General features: G+C 40.5%; 1 protein-coding gene across 1 annotated transcript in view; it reads right to left on the bottom strand.

Moving 5' to 3' along the window:
• Positions 1–19,065, bottom strand: part of flt3 (fms related receptor tyrosine kinase 3) — an 88,747-nt gene that overhangs the window by 24,736 nt on the left and 44,946 nt on the right. The window contains exons 10-14 of the mRNA XM_067985519.1: positions 18,763–18,928; positions 13,974–14,080; positions 13,307–13,409; positions 9,766–9,950; positions 4,068–4,165 (exon numbers count right to left, since the gene is read on the bottom strand). Of these exons, the coding sequence (XP_067841620.1) occupies positions 4,068–4,165; positions 9,766–9,950; positions 13,307–13,409; positions 13,974–14,080; positions 18,763–18,928 (659 nt within the window). The remainder of the gene's footprint in view (positions 1–4,067; positions 4,166–9,765; positions 9,951–13,306; positions 13,410–13,973; positions 14,081–18,762; positions 18,929–19,065) is intronic.

Here is a 19,065-nt window from a genome sequence, read left to right as displayed (position 1 = left end):
GAATGCATATCAAGAATTTGTGTGTGGATGTCATTGCACCCCGCATAATTTTTCATTTGTTTATGTTAATGTTAGTGCTCGCATTAGTGGTGTTCTCATCATATGAAGCTCTGTGCCAGAAAGAACAAAATTTACCCCATTCAATGTTATCTGGGATTGATCAGTAGAATGGAAGAACACTTACAAATTAATAACTATCATGAATGTTGGTGATAATGTACTAGAAGATAAGGCCACATCTGGAATGCTGTGCTTAGCTTTGGGTTCTTCATTATAGGAATAATATAATAGTCCTGGAGAAAATGCCACACGATGATACAAGTAATAAGTGATTGGAATTACAAGGCAAGGTAAGGCTGGAGGGACTAGGACAGTATTCTCTGGTCTGAGAAGATTGAGGGGGTATTTGATAGAGATATCCAAAATGATAAGACAAATTAAATACTGATAAATGATTTCCATTGGTAGGTAAATTGAAGACACAAAGCCATGATCTCAGATAAAACCCAGATCTGTAAAAGGGGGGAAAAAAACATTCACACAAATTTTAACTCCCCCAACCCGGGCGGGCAGTTAAAATGGAGTAGGTGAAATACCCACTCCATTCCAATCTAATTTTAACATGCATGATTTTTCAGGCATATGAGGTGCTTGCCAGAGTCAGGCAAGAGCCACATATATTTATGCAAATTATACAATTATGTCAATAGGACCCCAACCCAAGAGGCCTTCCCGACAGCAAGAACCCAGTCTGAAGACCAAAAAGGCCTTTCCAGGTAAGTTTAAAAACTTTCTTTCGTGGGGCCCGGAGGAGCCACGACTTTGCGAACCGCTGACTGTCGCAGAACCCCCATCCTGCACTTACCTTGAGTCTGATGGGCAGTTCCTGGCACGCCCAACTTTTTGCCGCTTCCCTCTAGTTTTGGGCGGAAAAGGTTGGCTAGCGGCATGCCAATGAGGCCCAGCCATTAAAAACAGTTGGGACTCCTGCTGCTGCTCCTGGATGGGCTGACCGCTCGCTAGGCTGCTTTCCTGCCCGGGAGTTAAAATGCGCACCAAAGAATTTTTGGAATGTGGAATGCTTTGCCACATGTGCTGGTCGATGCTAAGTCCATTACAGAATTCAAAATTACTTAACGACGAAGAACATAAAAGGGCATGGAGAGAAAGCAGGAAAACGGAATTCGTTTTGGAAGAAAACAGGGAAATGGGCTATGTAAAATCAGCTCCCGAGAGGACCTTAAATTCACTGCAGGCAAGAAAGGCTAAATGGTCTCTCCTGTGCTATAATGCCTGTCTCTGTCTTTTTATAATTGTCCAGTTTTATCAAATAAGAATATTTCAGAAATTCTTATTACATGCATATTATAATTTTCACATTCTTATACTTTCTCTTAGGGAATTGGATTATACATAATTAATAACTAAAATACAGTGGAAGATTTTTGCTTCTGCATGAATGTGAATCTGTTAAGCCTGTACATAGCAAAGAACCATGCTCTTGCACTTTTCTATTGCTATTAATAATAAATGCTTTTAAATTGTTTTTTTCCCTCTGACAAGACTGGACAGTTGTTTTCATTTTAAAATCCAAATAGATAAAAATCATCCAGATAGGCCAGTTAGTAACATTTAAGGACCCATTCACATGAACTTTAAATTATTGACATTCTTGGGTTAAACATTAAGCATACTGCAGGGTATATAAATGAGGTGATATTCAATATGAATAGAAACACTACTGAGGATACCAACTAAAAACAATTATAAATTAAAACGATGATTTAGCTAATTTTCAGGGCTACTTCAGAGTGTGGGTGATATTTTTCTCTAGTAATTTATATTCAATGTGAATATCTCAGATTATTCTTTAAACTGCACTAATTTAATTGTGTGAATGGGGCTCAGTAGTAATTTGAATACATTCCTCAGTGTGACAACCTGTCAACTAATGTACGTCCTTGGCAACAGAACATATTATGGTTATTTTAACTAGTTAGTAAAAAAGGTAGTCTATCAGACCTACTTGAAAGCAGTTTTCTGTCTAGTAATTTGGACTGATATTTCCAATTACTACCAAACCCTCTTCTCACCACATTTCAACTGCTATGTCGGAACTATGCAATAATTAACAGTAAAAGTAACCTTAATGATTTAAGTCTGCGTTATGCCCCAGAAATGGGTGTGGACATAGCCCTGAATTTCCTAGAGGCTTACTGCATAATGGGGATGGGGGTAAATCAGGCGCAAGAGGCCTGGCAGGGGTGAAAAACTGCGCAGTACTTAGAAGCACTTGTTGTCTACTTAGAAAAAATTCTGCAGTCAGTTTCAGATGGGGCCTGGAGCAAATGGAACTTCCACCCACCTCAAACATAGCCCATGACATCACAGGAAGTGAAGTCGGTGGGAGGGCTTTCCCTTGCCAGAATTCAAGCAGTTCCTCTCTCCTTTCTGCCCACCAATCTGGATGCTGGATTCTTCCTTGCATCTAGGTCATCGTAGGGGTGCGTGGTCTCCACATTTGGGGGATGGGGGGTGTTTTGTGGGCTGATCACGGGCAGAACTTCACCTTTGGGTTGTGGGGTGGGGGGGGGGGTTACCATCTATGCAGCCATCGGGCACCATATCTTGGGATCCCGCTCCTCTAGTGGGTGCCCAAGATACATCCACATTGGTTTGGGCACCCACTGAAATTATTTAAATGAAATGATTCTGCACTGACCCCAAGGAGCACAGGTCAGCGGTGGTTATTCCTGCAGTAGGCCCGAGGATTTGCAGAACCATAGTACTTTGCATGATGTTCGTGTTTCCAATGGGACTTGGAGCGGACAGCAGAAGTTGTCTTCCGCACAGGTGGGTGATACACTTTAATATCAAAATGGGAATGGAAACGGTGACAGGGACATCCTGCATACAGTTTCCCCAATATTATTTTGTGCAGGACATCCAGTATAAACAATGTTGCATAAACTAAATGTCTGGGGTTGCCAGGGATCAAGAAGTTAGGTGACACTTCGTCTAAAGGGCAGAGTAATATAAAGATGTGTTTTTAGGCCATTTCTGGATGGTTTTAATTTTTTTTTGTTTTTTTTCCCTCTCTGCTAACACTTAGATTCTCGAGCCTTTGTACTCTTTAAAAGCACCATTAAAGGCACTAATGGGTTTCCCTGTGGGAATCCCCTTATCTGAGGTGTGAGGAAGAAAAAAGGATCAATGCAGGGATTCCCAACAGATCAGGCTGCATGAGAGGTGCTCTGTGTCCACTCACCAGAGAGAGGAATAGCAGGGCCCTAGGGGGTAATTTTAACTTTTGGCAACAGTGTAAATCAGATGATATTGGATTGGCCACTAGTTAGACATCTCTTCCGATTTCCATTCCCATTGAAATGAAAATCAGGAGAGTTGTACAATGTGGGGCTGATCCCATTTTACACTATCGCTCAAAGTTAAAATGATCCCCCTCGTGTCTTCACAAAGACCATTTTCCACAAGGCCAGGCTAAGAAAACTGCAACTGCATGTTCTCACCTAACTTCCACCTGACTATTTCTCAAATACTACACTGCATAGTTACAAACACTATAAACTCATTACTACATCTGTTACTCTAACCAAGGTACTAGAATTTCAAAGATCACTGGGAGTGGTTAAAGTTAAAGATATGCTGTCATAGTACAAGAAAAGTTAGTAAGAACTAAATAGAAATATTACAGCAAAATATTCCCTGGAAGGCATGATAATAATTTTTAAACATTAAAAAGAAATTGCTTTGAAGAGCAGATTTGAACAGTTGATTTAAAACTTATTCCCTTTTTCCAGTTTGTTTCATCAATCACATGTCAATTGTTGCCTACTGAGACAAACCCTGCAAATCTTCCACAAACCTCCAGAACTGTCTGTCAACTAGATTTAAACTGTTTGAGAGTGTGATTATGAGCAAGCATTTTAGAGTGCATGTGGTTAAACAATCACTTGCAGAGTGAGTACATTTTTTGGCTTGGTTGTATTATGTACATCAAATCTTAAATTCAGATATAAATTATTAATAAGCAAAAGGTGCTTATTTACCTTTTTATACTTGTAGAATATGAAAACTATTAACAGGAATGTAACTGGAACAGAGATTCCAACTGTCATGTAGAAGATAGACTGCTGGAATTGTGTACCTGGAATAAAGAAAATGGTATTTATATATGTGTGAAAATAACAGTGCTGTACCAACTATATTATTCTCTGTGCATTCTATTTCAGACTACAATCAATGAACACCAATTCACAAACTCACACACGTTTAGTAAATTTGAATTAATTGCCTCCAGTTAGCAACCATTATGCTAATATCATTAGATGTGCCTTCAGTCTCTCTCTGAACCTCTAAATTCTTCCCTTTGCTGCTTAGTATCCACCTCTCCACCTTGCAAGGTGCTCTCACACATTCTATTTCATGAGGAGTGATTATACATGCAAGTTGTTGCCATAACCTGTCTATAAAAACTAATGATTTACAGATTATTCTGATCGTGCATTAATGAATCATGCCTTGGTTATCTTGTTATTTGAATGTTTATGCAACTACATTTAATGATAATTTGCTTAAAAAATGAAAACCAAAACAAGCTTGAAAATAATTTTAATTTTTCCCTATTCCCTTTTTTACAGGTACCTCAACCTAATGTATTCTGAGAGAAAAAGCATTCTGCTGCTGACTCTCCATTGATTTCCTCTTTTGCATAAACATTGAGGTAGGTTTTCACTTCGGGCAGATTTCAGGCTGGTGGCGGGAGAAGCGCTTATGCTGCTCGCCTAAAGTCCTTGCTGTGAGATCCTTGCCATTTTGGCGGCTGGGGCTCATGCCGTCACTGCCAGTGGGCTGCAAAATATGTACCAGCGCTCACAGTCAGGTCACCTGCCGTGGAAGGGGCAGGAATTCTGTCGGTTCCTCCATGAAACCGAGCTGGAGGATGTGTTTTAAAGGGGGAGCAGGTAATTGCTGCATGAGGGGGGAGGAGGGGGGGGGTCGTTGTCAGACCAGCAATGGGCTGGAGATTTTTGTGAGGCCAGGAGGAGCATTCACGTTCCTCAAAAAAAAATTAAAAAGTACTTATCTGGTCTGTTGTGTGAGCAACCTGCAGCAATCCCTTTAAAGACCACTAGTTCATAGTAGGTACAGCGCAGGAGGAGGCCATTCGGCCCATCGTGCCTGTGCTGATTCTTCGAAAGAGCTATCCAATTAGTCCCATTCCCCTGCTCTTTACCCATTGCCCTGTAAATGTTTTCCCTTCAAGTATTTATCTAATTCCCTTTTGAAAGTTTCTATTAAATCTGCTTCCACCACTCTTTCAGGCAGTGCATTCCAGATCAAGCTACAACTCACTGTTTAAAAAATGTTTCCTCATGTTGCTTCTGGCTCTTTTGCCAGTCACCTTAAATGTGTGACTTCTGGTTACTGATCCTTCTGCCACTGGAAACAATTCCTCCTTATTTACTCTATCAAAACCATTCATGATTTTGGACACCTCAATCAAATCTCACCTTAACCTTCTCTGTTCTAAGGAGAACAGCCCCAGCTTCTCCAATCTCTCCACATAACTGAAGTCCTCATTCCTAGTACCATTCTAGTCAATGTCTTCTGCACCCTCTCTAAGGCCTTGACATCCTTTCTAAAGTGTAATGCCCAGAATTGAACACAATACGCCAGCTGAGGCCTAACCAGTGTTTTCTAAAGGTGTAGCATAATTTCCTTTCATGAGTACTCTATGCCTCTATTAATAAAGCCCAGGATCCCATATGCTTTATTAAACAGCCTTCTCAACTTATCCCGCCACCGTCAAAGATTTGTGTATGTGCACCCCCAGGTCTCTCTGTTCCTGTACCCTCTTTAAATTGAATCATGTGGTTTATATTGCCTCTTCTCATTCTTCCTACCAAAATGTATCACTTCACACTTCTCCATGTTAAATTTCATGTGCCTTGTGTCTGCCCATTTCACCACTCTGTTTATGTCCTCCTGAAGTCTGTTACAATCCTCCACATTGTTTACTACATTTCCGATTTTCGTGTCATCTGCAAACTTTGAAATTATACCCTCTATACCCAAGTCTAGGTCATTAATCAAAAAAGAGCATTGGTCCTAATACTGACCCCTGGGGAACACCACTGTATACTTCCCTCCAATCTGAAAAAGAACCATTCACTACTACTCTTTGCTTTCTGTCCTTTGCCAATTTTGTATCCACATTGCCACTGTCCCTTTAATCCCATTGGCTTTAATTTTGCTAACAAGTCTATTATGTGATACTTTATCAAATGCCTTTTGAAAGTCCTATACACAACATCAACCACACTACCCTCATCAGCCCTCTCTGTTACTTCAAAGAACTCAACAAGTTGGTCAAACACTATTTTCCTTCAAAAATTTGTGCTGACTTTAATTTACCGCCCCATTCTTTTCCAAGTGCCAATTAATTATGTCCCGGATTATTGCCTCTAAAAGTTTCCCCACCACCAACGTTAGGCTGACTGGCCTGTAATTGCCGGTTTTATCCCTCTCCCCTTTTTTGAACAGAGGTGTAACATTTGCGATCTTCCAGTCCACCGGCACCGTCCCCATATCTAAGGAGGATTGGAAGATTTTGGCCAGAGCCTCCACAATTTCCACCCTCACATTCCTAGGATGCATCCCATCTGGACCGGGTGACTTTTCTACTTTGAGTACTACCAATCTTTTAAGTGCCTCCTCTTTATTTTTATCCTATCCAATATCGCTACTATCTCCTCCTTTACTGCTACAAGGCAGCATCCTCTTCTCTAGTGAAGACGGATGCAAAATACTTAGTACCTCAGCCATGCCCTCTGCTTCCACAAGACAATCTCCATTTTTTGTCCCTGATCGGTCCCACCCTTTTACTATTGATATGTTTATAAAAGACCTTTGGGTTCCCTTTAATGTTAACTGCAAATATATTCTCATACTCTCTCTTTGCCCCTTTAATTCCCCTTTTTAGATCTCCTCTGTACTTTCTGTATTCAGCTTGGTTCTCTACTGTATTATGAACCTTACATTTGTCATAAGCCTCCTTTTTCTGTTTCATTTTAATCTCTGTATCTTTAGTCATCCAGGGAGCTGTAGCTTTGGATGCCCTTCCTCTCCCCCCTCCTCCTCCTGTAGGGATGTGTCTGCTCTGTATCTAAACCATTCCTCCTTGAAGGCCTCCCATTGTTCAATTATTGTTTTGCCTGCCAATTTTTGATTCCAATCCACCTGAGCAAGATCTCTTTTTAACTCACTGAAATTAGCCCTCCTCCAGTTAAGTATTTTTCACATTTGATTGTTCCTTGTCCTTTTCCACAACTATTCTAAACCTAATAATTTCCTTTTAATCTAAGAACTTTGTCCCATCCCTGCCTCCCTACTCCAACCATGGCAACAACATAGTTGGCAACAACAAAAGCAAGCACAAAGATCTTTTTTAAAAAAAACTTACCTGGTCTGTTTTGTGAGCAACCTGCAGCAGTCCAGTTAATGACCACTGGTTAGACCGCTCAACGCCTGATACCCCAGTGGGTGGAGCATGCATGGAGAAGGAAAATCAGATGACCCGATATTTTCTGACCTCTGAGGAACTGCTCCCCAGAATGGTCCAAGCAGGGAGCTGGACAATTACCACACCCAAGGCTCAGTCTCAACTATACAGGTCAGCACCCTCAGCCCCAGCAACCAACTACTGACACAGCCACATCCTGGCAGCCTTCACCTGGCATAGACCTGAGAGTACCAACAACCACTGGCCATCCAGTAGGCAACAAGCACCTAAGCCCCCATACAATCAAATAATTGGTCCAATATAGAATCTGATGTGTGTATGAATAAGGTTGCACACAGGACACTTACACACAAAGAAAGGTGCAACTGTTACACTACAACAGTGTGTAATCACTCAATGGGTAATATTTCAGGGGAAACAAGTATATACAGTACACACAAAGACCAAATGGCTCACACAGGGCCCCGAATAGTATGAGCAATATGGCACACCTCAGACTGCCATACCATAGAAAGCTATCCATGGGGGCTAATAAGGAGTATTAACCAGCCCAACAAATGGATGAGGAGGGGAAAGTCTGGCCAAGACTTCTACAAAATCCTTAGCTCACTGAACCCACTCATTTGAAACAGAAAGGGATAATGAGCTCTCCTCTGGAACATTACATGATGTAGGCTGTTCGTAAATTTTCTATTTTCCATGTACCTTTTTATAAAGATTAACCTTACAATGACAGTGAGCTGAGCTAAGGTTATATGGAATGTTATTTTCAGCCAGGACTATCCTGGTCAGACTCAACTGTCACTCTCTCACTGTCCAAGAGACACCTCTGGGGCTTGCTGTCCACAATGGGCCAGGCTGTGCTTGCAACAAACAGAACCCTCACACAGACACTGCCGAAGCTGAATCTCTAATGTCAAGAGCACACTCATCCTCAGTAACCCAGCAGGTGGTCCCCAATGACACTCCAACAAATGAAAACGTCAAAGAATAAAGTTACATTATTTAATGTAAAGAACAGCAACCACACTATAAATAGACAAAATATATTTGCTATGTCCTGCACAGACATAGCCCTTCTCTGACTCTAAGCATGAAAACTCAGGAAGAGCCAGGTGAGATAAGTTCCCTACACCTCCTACTCCTCGAAAGAAAGAAAGAAAGAAAGAAAGGAAGGAAAGAAGAAAGGAAGAACTTGCATATATACAGTGCCTTTCACAAACACAGCGCTTTAAGGCCAATGAAGCACTTTTGATATGTAGTCACTCTTGTAACATAGGATGGATCGACATTCTCATTCACAAAGCCTTCCCTGCACGCTGATCAACAAAATCGCTATTCCACAGAGCCGTTATCTGTTAGTAAAGGTATGCTTGGGGAGGTAGCCATCACCAACATAAAATATGAAAAAAAAACTTTTGTGCCAAGCTCCATTTAATGTTAAATTTTGGGATAATTCATGAAACCTGATTCTGTATTCTTTTTAAATATGTGTTATCTTTATGAAAAAGGGATTAGCAACTTTTTGTTTTGGAAGGAAAAAGCCCCATGTGTCATTTTTTTCATGGCAATAGCATGTGCCCATGCGTTTTGATGTGATTTACATAATTCAGTCATGGACTTGTAAATAAATTAAGAAGGGGCTCTCCAATGAGTCAGTAGGTATGTGGTATGATACTGAACCACACAGATGTACGTGCCATCCCTGGTCTCTGTTTATTTAGCTAGGGGGCTGTAGTGCAGGGGTCGGGGTCCATAAAATTGGCCCCAATGTCCTTGGGTTAGGGAGTACAAATTTCACGTATGAGTGCTTAACCCACTTGTACTACCTATCTGTGCACACTATTTTTACACAGGTCTTAACCTGTTTATACTGATTAACAGCTGTATTAAAATACAGCACACAGGAATGCAGCACATTTGAGGGTGAACTTGGACGTTATATTGTCCGCCCTATTGGGGCCTTAGTAGTCCGAGTAGGACCCTAAAAACGGGCACTGCATGGATGAATTTCCAGCCATAATATTCAGGAGAAAAGAGAAAAAAAAATGAGGAAAAAAAATATTGGCCAAACATTATTTTGTAACTATTTGTCTCATCAGGTTTTGAAATTCCATAGAACATGTTCTCCTTACCACTGCATCATAATTATTTCAAAATATCTTTATGAAAAAGGGATTAGCAACTTTTTGTTTTGGAAGGAAATATAACCTTGACATTACCTTTCTCTGGAAGATAACTTGTCTTGCAAATTGAGTCAACGACATTCTTCGCACAGCACTTTATGAAAAACCCACCCGCCATGTTGCTTGTGTCCAGTACACTGATTACACTTTTGGTCCCAAATTCTTTTCCATCTGACACCTCAGTCTGAATGCCTTGAGTGGTATTTTTTCCTTCAATGCAGCTTAAATACAACAATAAAAAAGGCCATGTTGAAGATCTACATTACTCAATCTTATGTGTATCAAATAGTTTAATCACTTTGTCCTATCTTCTTCACAGATCATTTGAGTGCAGTGGACAGAAGTCATCTAATCAAATATTTATTCTTGAAAACTCCCAATTTTATTTTGTTTGCTTTGGCCTTGTGTTAAAAGTCCTGAGAATTTAAATAAAATTAGCCAAAATTAGAAGAATCGTGCTGCAAAAGTTAGATTCTAAACCATTTCTGAGATTCTTATTGGCAACAAATAATGATCATTATAGCTGACTTTATTCTGAAAATTGTTCTTCAATATTTGGTCTCATTACAATGATCCTTTCGCAATTGTTTGCTTCGCCCATTAATTAAAAAACAGGATCAAGATAATTTTCATAATTGTAAGAATATTCAGAAAAATTATGTCATCCATTTCCAGTATCTTGTTTACAATACAGAAGAGTATCAGTATATTCGGAAAAAACCCAAGTTCATTTTGTACAGGATATAAACCCCAAACCTCTGATTCAGCCTGGACTTTAAATCTATACTTATGGATGGGGGAATCATGTATGTTTCTCAGATTAAAAAAATGGGTATGTGGTAAAATGAAACCCAAGTAGTTTAACAGGCAGGTTCGTAAAGCAATTAACCCAAAAAAGGAATATTCCACCAGAGGTAAAGCAACGAACCATCAAGAGAGTAGGGCCAAGTACACGATAGAGTTGAGAATAACTAAAGCCACTATAAAGAATGCTAAGAAAAAGGATTGTGGATGGTTGTAGTGACAATAGACACTTTTTTTAAAGTTATGTTATGACTTCAATGGAAAGGAAAAACAGGCGTGTTAAAACAGGTGAGGTGCATAACGGGCGGCTGATATGCTGCCACCCATTTTGCTACCCAACAGAAGCTGAATTTTACCCCTAATGTGTTTATGGACTGCTTAAGTCCTTTGCCAGGCAGGTTAGGTTGAGGACCAACATATGGCTGAAGTGCTAAATAGATACTTTGCATATATTTTTACTATTGAAAATGACGTGAAGATGTCAATGGTGTCGGATAGGGGTGTTCCTAAAGTAGATTCCATAGAGGTAAATGCAGAAATATTCTTGGCTAGAATTAAGGCACTCGGGATTGATTAGGCTGCTGCACCAGGAAACATTTACCCCAGAGTGCTGGAAGACCACAAGCAGTGTGACAAGGCTATTGGAAAAGCAAATAATTTTTTGGGTTGTATTGATTGCACAGTACAATATGAAACTAAGAATACTATATTCAGAGTGTACAAGTCTTTCATATGCCCTCATTTGGAGTATTGTGTCCAGTTTAGTCCACATATGTGGCAGGGGATATCGAGGCTCTGAGGATGGTTCAGAAGAGGGCAAGCAAAATGAAAGCCGGTTTTAGGGCTTTTAGCTATCAAGATAGGCACCAGGAGTTGGGACTACTTTCAATAGAGAAATGCAGGCTTAGAAGGGATATGATTAAGGTTTTTAAAATAATGAAGAAAATAGGTTTTATTTAGTTAGATAGGCTATTTAAGATGAATAAGGATACAAAAAACTAGAGAATATGATTATAAGATACATAAGCAAAAAGTCAGGTTAGATGCTGGGCAGTATTTCTGTTCACAGAGAGTCATCACCCTCTGGAACGGATTACCAAAGAGAGACTCATGAATTATTTAGTTTCCCGGAGCTTAAGAGGTTAGAGAAGAGTTTCCCAGAGTTTTCCCCTAAATTGGCTAAAAAAAAATTTCTCCGTGTTTTTGCCTCTTATAGATGACTGCGTGATTGAGTGAGGGGGAGGGATCTAAAGGGGGAGAAGAGGTCAATAGTACACAAGGCTGCAGTGTCTGAAAGGGGATGGCTTCATGGACCAGATGATCTCTTCTCATCAGTCTTATTCACAGTCTTTGTCATCAGACTCAAACCAGTTTGGTGTCCAAAGGAGATAATGAGTAGTGTGACTCAGAACCCATATACTGCATTTCTTGAAGGGTAAGGAAAATCTAGGGAAAGTACTTTTTGTTCAAAGTACTCTCCTGTTTTATAGAAGGAAATATGAAACTCAGGAAGTTTTTGATGAATGTTCTTTAAAAATGTCAAATTTCTTACTGACTCTGGTCAGGTCTCCCTTCCTGCTAAACTGCTTCATGGCATCACTGACGAGGAGTATCACTCTGGAGTGCATTGTCAAGTGGGTCAATTGGCAACAGTGAGAAGTCCTTGACTTCAAAATAGCCTGAGAGTTGTTCTGAAGCTTCTGGATTTCAGGAAATCATAAAGTTTGGAGAATTTTTTAAAAAGTCAGTTAAAATTCTCTCAAGGATTCCCCAGGGACTTTTACTGATGATTTAGAGATTTAATTTTTTTTCATGAAAATAACAATCAGTATTCTTGACATACAAAGGGACTGAAATTCTGTATGATCAGGAACATGGTTTACAGTGACTGAATATTCAAATTCTATTTTTATCACATGGTTCTATGATTTTTATCACTGTTTTAAGGATCATATTCTGCAATTCTAACCATTTTTTCATGAAAACAAAAGTACAGTGGACTCGCTTATGAGCAATTGTAATCAGACAGAATGAAATTCCCCTGGGGCACAGAAATATATACAGACACACACAAATTTTAGCTTTTGGTTGTCCATGTAGTACCTCAGTGTACTGTTACCATCCATGGCCTTGCAGTGCAATGATGCACATAGGCAATACAAGTGGTGACAGGTTTACGTCATATCCTTGATAGTCCTCTCTGCTCCAAATGACCATAGGAATTTTGCTTGGCCGGCTCGGGTTTGAGAGGACCTGATTCTAAATTGTGTGTGCTTGAAATGGTGTGCACTGGTTGCCCAAAACTTACTTGTTGGACAAATGGGGGTCCTGTTTATATTGATGTAGGAGCCCAACCACTGACTCTTATTTAAAATGTTGTCAGTTACTTTATTCCAAAATGAAAAGTTAGTGAGCAGACAATTATCCACTGGGAGTGTCTCACATCTTGTATACACTTTACATTAATGGCTATGGCAGTATCCAAATTGCATAAAATTACAACATTTGGATTGTCTCATTAATAGGATTGACATCAGTTACACGCACTTACACATAAATACACATTGGAGGTGGGGGGGAAAGGCTGTGCATACACTTGTGTTCCCAAATCTATGATTGTGATTGTGGAAGGCGAAGTCAGATAAAAAGCCCTTTTATCATTGTGGACAGTTAATAGAAAGTAAATGGGGCCGTAACTTCTTCACTGTCAATGGGAGAAATTTCGCTCTATTATTTTAATAGTGGCATCTTGTTTCCTGTTTCTTTTACTTACGGTTTTCCATTGCATTTTGTCCAAGTCACTCTGGCTAAAGGATAGCTTTCAGTCATGCACGAAATATGATTTTTTGTCGATGAAAGCTCTAGAGCTGGTTTTGCTGTAGAAAGTGCAGTTTACAAATTTAGTAGATAGTCCCTTTTGTGACCATATGCAGAGGTCATCAGGTTCACCGAACTACTATAGTAATAAAGAAATCAGTTTCACAGATATAATTGCTGTTCTGCATATTTCTACTAGTTGAACACAGATATGATAGTTTCCTAATTACAATGTATGAACAGGTTGTTTAGAAGGGAAACAACATAAAAAATGGCCTATTGAATGTAAATAAAGTCATTAACCTAGAAATTTGATCACGCCCGAGAACGGATGCACAAAGACTTGGCAATTTCTTAGGTATAAACTTTGAGTGGACAAATGCACATTTTACGCCAAAGAAACTGATACAGTTTGGTAGGTTCAAGAGGAGAATTCTGTGTTCTGGAGTTCATTTTCCGTTTAGGTCTTCGACACTCTAATTCCATGTTGCATAATTTTTATGAAGATTAGGTAATGAACTGTACCATTTTTCTGCTCAATGTGAGAAGTAAATTCAAATTAAATATACACCTGGCATTTTAATAACAAAGTTTATGCACTTAACTCTGTAATTTTGACTTACTCTTTATATATAAAGTGAAACATGTCTGAAATTGTGCCTCCTCATTTTCTGCAAAGAACTCGTAGATTCCTGGTTTATGTCCATGATCACAAAATGATGCAGAAAAACTAGGAAGCAGTAAAAAGAATGAGAATATTATGTAATATACAAGCAGCATATCCTTAGCAGAAAAAATCTTCAATTAAAACAGTTAAAGCAAATTAGAAATTTCGTTACATACCAAATTAAATTCTTGAATTGAAATTGGTGTGAGAGTTTCTTTGATCTTACAAGGAACATTTTAGAAATTCTGTTTTCTTCTGCATCACTTATGATGGTCTTAAAACCAACCCTGAATTTTGTACAGTATTGTGCTTTGCAAGTTATTTTATATTCTCTCGTCCTCTTTTGTCCTAAGACTCCCTATGGCACATACCATAACCGGGCAAACAAATGATCTGCTGCCAGGTCTCTGTCAAAGCCACTCTGTAACTGGATGCTTAATGACAATGGCCTGGGATGACTCACTCCCTCTCGTAAAGCATCTGATCTCCGTTCTATATCTTTTCCTGATGATGCATTTGAGTGTCCAGAACTTTTTCTTTATTCTTTCATGGGATGTGGGTGTCGCTGGCGAGGCCAGCATTTATTGCGCATCCCTAATTGCCCTCGAGAAGGTGGTGGTGAGCCGCCTTCTTGAACTGCTGCAGTCCGTGTGGTGAAGGTTCTCCCACAGTGCTGTTAAGAAGGGAGTTCCAGGACTTTGACCCAGCGACGATGAAGGAACCGCAATATATTTCCAAGTTGGGATGGTGTGTGACTTGGAGGGGAACGTGCAGGTGGTGTTGTTCCCATGTGCCTGCTGCTCTTGTCCTTCTAGGTGGTAGAGGTCGCGGGTTTGGGTGGTGCTGTCGAAGAAACCTTGGCAAGTTGCTGCAGTGCATCCTGTGGATGGAACACACTGCAGAAACAAGCGGGCTGCTTTGTCCTGGATGGTGTCGAGCTTCTTGAGTGTTGTTGGAGTTGCACTCATACAGGCAAGTGGAGAGTGTGCCTTGTAGATGGTAGAAAGGCTTTGGGGAGTCAGGAGGTGAGTCACTCGCCGCAGAATACCCAGCCTCTGACCTGCTCTTGTAGCCACAGTATTTATATGGCTGATCCAGTTAAGTTTCTGGTCAATGGTGACTCCCAGGATGTTGATGATGGGGGATTCGGTGATGGTAATGCTGTTGAATGTCAAGGGGAGGTGGTTAGACTCTCTCTTATTGGAGATGGTCATTGCCTCGCACTTGTCTGGCGCGAAGGTTACTTGCCACTTATGACCCCAAGCCTGGATGTTATCCAGGTCTTGCTGCATGCGGGCTCGGACTGCTTCATTATTTGAGGGGTTGCAAATAGAACTGAACACTGTGCAATCATCAGCGCACATTACCGTTTCTGACCTTATGATGGAGGAAAGGTCATTGATGAAGCAGCTGAAGATGGTTGGGCCTAGGACACTGCCCTGAGGAACTCCTGCAGCAATGTCCTGGGGCTGAGATGATTGGCCTCCAACAACCACTACCATCTTCCTTTGTGCTAGGTATGACTCCAGCCACTGGAGAGTTTTCCCCCGATTCCCATTGACTTCAATTTTACTAGGGCTCCTTGGTGCCACACTCGGTCAAATGCTGCCTTGATGTCACTCTCACCTCATCTCTGGAATTCAGCTCTTTTGTCCATGTTTGGACCAAGGCTGTAATAAGGTCTGGAGCGGAGTGGTCCTGGCGGAACCCAAACTGAGCATCGGTGAGCAGGTTATTGGTGAGTAAGTGCCGCTTGATAGCACTGTCGACGACACCTTCCATCGCTTTGCTGATGATTGAGAGCAGACTGATGGGGCGGTAATTGGCCGGATTGGATTTGTCCTGCTTTTTGTGGACAGGACATACCTGGGCAATTTTCCACATTGTCGGGTAGATGCCAGTGTCGTAGCTGTACTGGAACAGCTTGGCTAGAGGCGCAGCTAGTTCTGGAGCACAAGTCTTCAGCACTACAGCTGGGATGTTGTCGGGGCCGATAGCCTTAGCTGTATCCAGTGCACTCAGCCGTTTCTTGATATCATGTGGAGTGAATCGAATTGGCTGAAGACTGGCTTCTGTGAAGGTGGGGATATCAGGAGGAGGCCGAGATGGATCATCCACTCGGCACTTCTGGCTGAAGATGGTTGCAAATGCTTCAGCCTTGTCTTTTGCACTCATGTGCTGATATCAACCTGTGTTCTGGCACACCTTGGTGCAGTGCATCTGATGCTCCGCACCACTGCACTACATGCAATGCCAGTTTATTAAAAGGTTTACCTTTAAATTAGTCATCAACATTTTTGTGCTAATTATTCAAATTCCTGTTTATGCAACTAGACAATGGTTAACAATATCAAAAACTAACCTCTGAGACCTTGGAGGGGATTTTAACCGTGGGGCCTCAATAACTGGTCCACTTCTCGCCTGGAGGCAGCTGTTGGCTTCCAGAAAATCGGGAAGCCAAGAGCTGCCCACCAGCACACAGGTAAGTGTGGGGAAGGAAGTTCCAGGGCAGAGAAGGGGGAGAGGTGGGGGGAGTCCAAGGCAGAGACCACCTAAACTTTTATGTGGGGCTTAGCAGAGCACTTCTGCTCCTCCTGGCCCCACAGAGGAAAGTAAAAAAATAAACTTACCTGAACAGCCTCTTCAGCTTCCTGATGCTCTTCATGCTGGCCTTCATATTCCGAGAAATCCGCAGTGGCTTCCCCACTCAGGTCGAAGTTAAAGTCGCTATCAGGGCCTGATGACGCGATCGGACCCTGATTAGCATATATGAATTAGGACCCCACCAGCTTTGGGTGGGAGGCTTAGCTGCCTGTCCAGAAGCATCTGTTAAGATCGGAAACGACAGGATCCTGGGGGCTTCCCGGTAAGTAGGTAACCTGGGGTATTTTAATTGCCCATCTGACCGGTTTCCACTGGGCGGATAGGGTTAAAATCGCCCAGCCCGTGACATTTTATGTACATTAAGTGGAATATAAAGTGCTTAGTAAAGATAATTGTTGAGGTTATTTAACTGGAGATCTCAGTTGTGGTGGATGCACTCATGCATTTAGTACTGTGCTTATCTGTACCAAATCAGATATTTGTTATCTCCAGTAAGTTTGTGTAAATCTGAACTGGATATATTTACTTTTAAACAGGATATCTATTGGGTGTTTCCCATTTTTGGCAGTTAAGTGTGTAATTGTGCCAAAGACACTGGCAGAGATTTTTCTATTTTTTACCTCAAAAAAACAAAATGGTGAAGTTTTTTGCTCATCGTGGCAAAGCAAGGGATGTCATTGCAACTTAGGAACATAGGAACAGGAGTAGGTTATACAGCACTCTCGAGCCTGTTCTGCTATTCAATTGGATCATGGCTTATCTGTATCTTAACTCCATCTACCCGCCTTGGTTCCATTTCCCTTAATATCCTTGGCTAATATGTCACCCTGAGAAATGGAACATTTTCCCCTTTGAAGCACCTAGTCAACATATTTTAAAAATCACAAAAATAATATTTTCCTTGAAATATATATGTTTCAGGTTTTTTTTAAAGATACTCTAACTTACACTTCCTTTCTGGAATAAAGTCAACAGCACATCTTACTCCAGTGGGCATGAGTGCAGCAATAAATAAACAGAAGTTACAAATAACGTAAATATATACAACACAGAGAAATGCCTTTTACAATACCTACATTTTTTCATATAGCTGTAAACGCTTTAATTTTCTACACCATGTCAATTTCTCAAAGTATTTTTAGAGATTTCCAAAAAATTATATTAAAAGGCTTTTTTTAAAATTGGATACAAAAGTTAACAGGGAATTCCAGTCAAATTTTGGCAACCCTATAAATAGGTGCTTAAAAATTCTAGGTATAGATGATTACACTTGTATCTAAACTTAGATTCAAATACTCAGTTGATAACTCTTTGTACTACAGCTCATTAAATGGTTCTTTCAGTGAATCAATCTAAACAAGAGCAACAGAAAATGTAATGAAAACAAATATTTGGCATCGTGTTTGAAATGTGCTGCTGTCCCTAGGTGACCACAGGCTGTGGACTGATGATATTTAATGTGAGGAACTTAACAAACTGGATACATGAGGATACATGCTTGAGTTAGATCAGATTAATGGTTACATTCGAAATTCTGTATTATTGGAGGAAATGGGATGTGAATTGGTACCTTGGAATTCTAAGGTTGGATCTGGTATACGCGTAGGATCAACTAGTTCTGTGTTAACATGCCTGATTCCTAATGCGCCAATTTTTATCTTAAGTAATATAACTTTGCTGCAATACAAATGTGATGGCCTTTGTCTTAGTGGTAATATTCCTGCCTCTCTGAGTCAGAAGGTGAAGGGTTTAAGCCCCGCACTGGACAGCCCTGTAAGTGGAGACTAGAATATGGTCTCTAAATACTGGGTTGATGTCAAGCCCAAGTACTTGTTTATGATGGGTATGGGTATATATTGTAAAGGGTAGGTGGGGCTCTTTAGCCTTGGTTGCTGTCCACCTAGGATGAAGGAATTCTGAAAATTAAAACCTTGAGAAAGACAACAGGAAACCACCTCAGCTACTCTTCTCTACCAAGTGGCCCAAGAATCTCATCTGTGAGACTTGAGTTAGGACCTGCCTTAGGGCAGAACACAACAGACAGACAGTATGACTATTGTAATAAACTCCCCTTGAAACGTACTCTTTTGCAAAAAGTAATACGTTTTTGTAAACCATCCAGTAAATTCAAAAACCTGTACCTGTTTCCAGATAAATTCGTAAGTCCACAGGGGAAAACCTTTTGGGAAAAATACCATTGGCATCTTACAAGTGGATATGCATATAGTCTGGCTTCAAAGCAAAAGTTTTCCTCTTCACCAAAGGTATGGACTTTATTTATAATTGACGAATTTATAAATCCTTTCTCTGTAAGAAAAAAATAACCAGAGTGCCAATTTACTGTAATGTTTTGTCACATTACCATATATTACTTTAGAAAGCCACTGCATTTATTAACATATACAAACTGCATTAATCTTTACTTACCCTTTCTTTTTTAATTG

The sequence above is a fragment of the Heptranchias perlo genome, chromosome 6 (genome assembly GCF_035084215.1).
Source record: "Heptranchias perlo isolate sHepPer1 chromosome 6, sHepPer1.hap1, whole genome shotgun sequence".
In the NCBI taxonomy this organism is placed as follows: domain Eukaryota; kingdom Metazoa; phylum Chordata; class Chondrichthyes; order Hexanchiformes; family Hexanchidae; genus Heptranchias; species Heptranchias perlo.
Note: the sequence above shows the minus strand (reverse complement) of the source record. Positions and strands in the feature narration are given on the sequence as shown.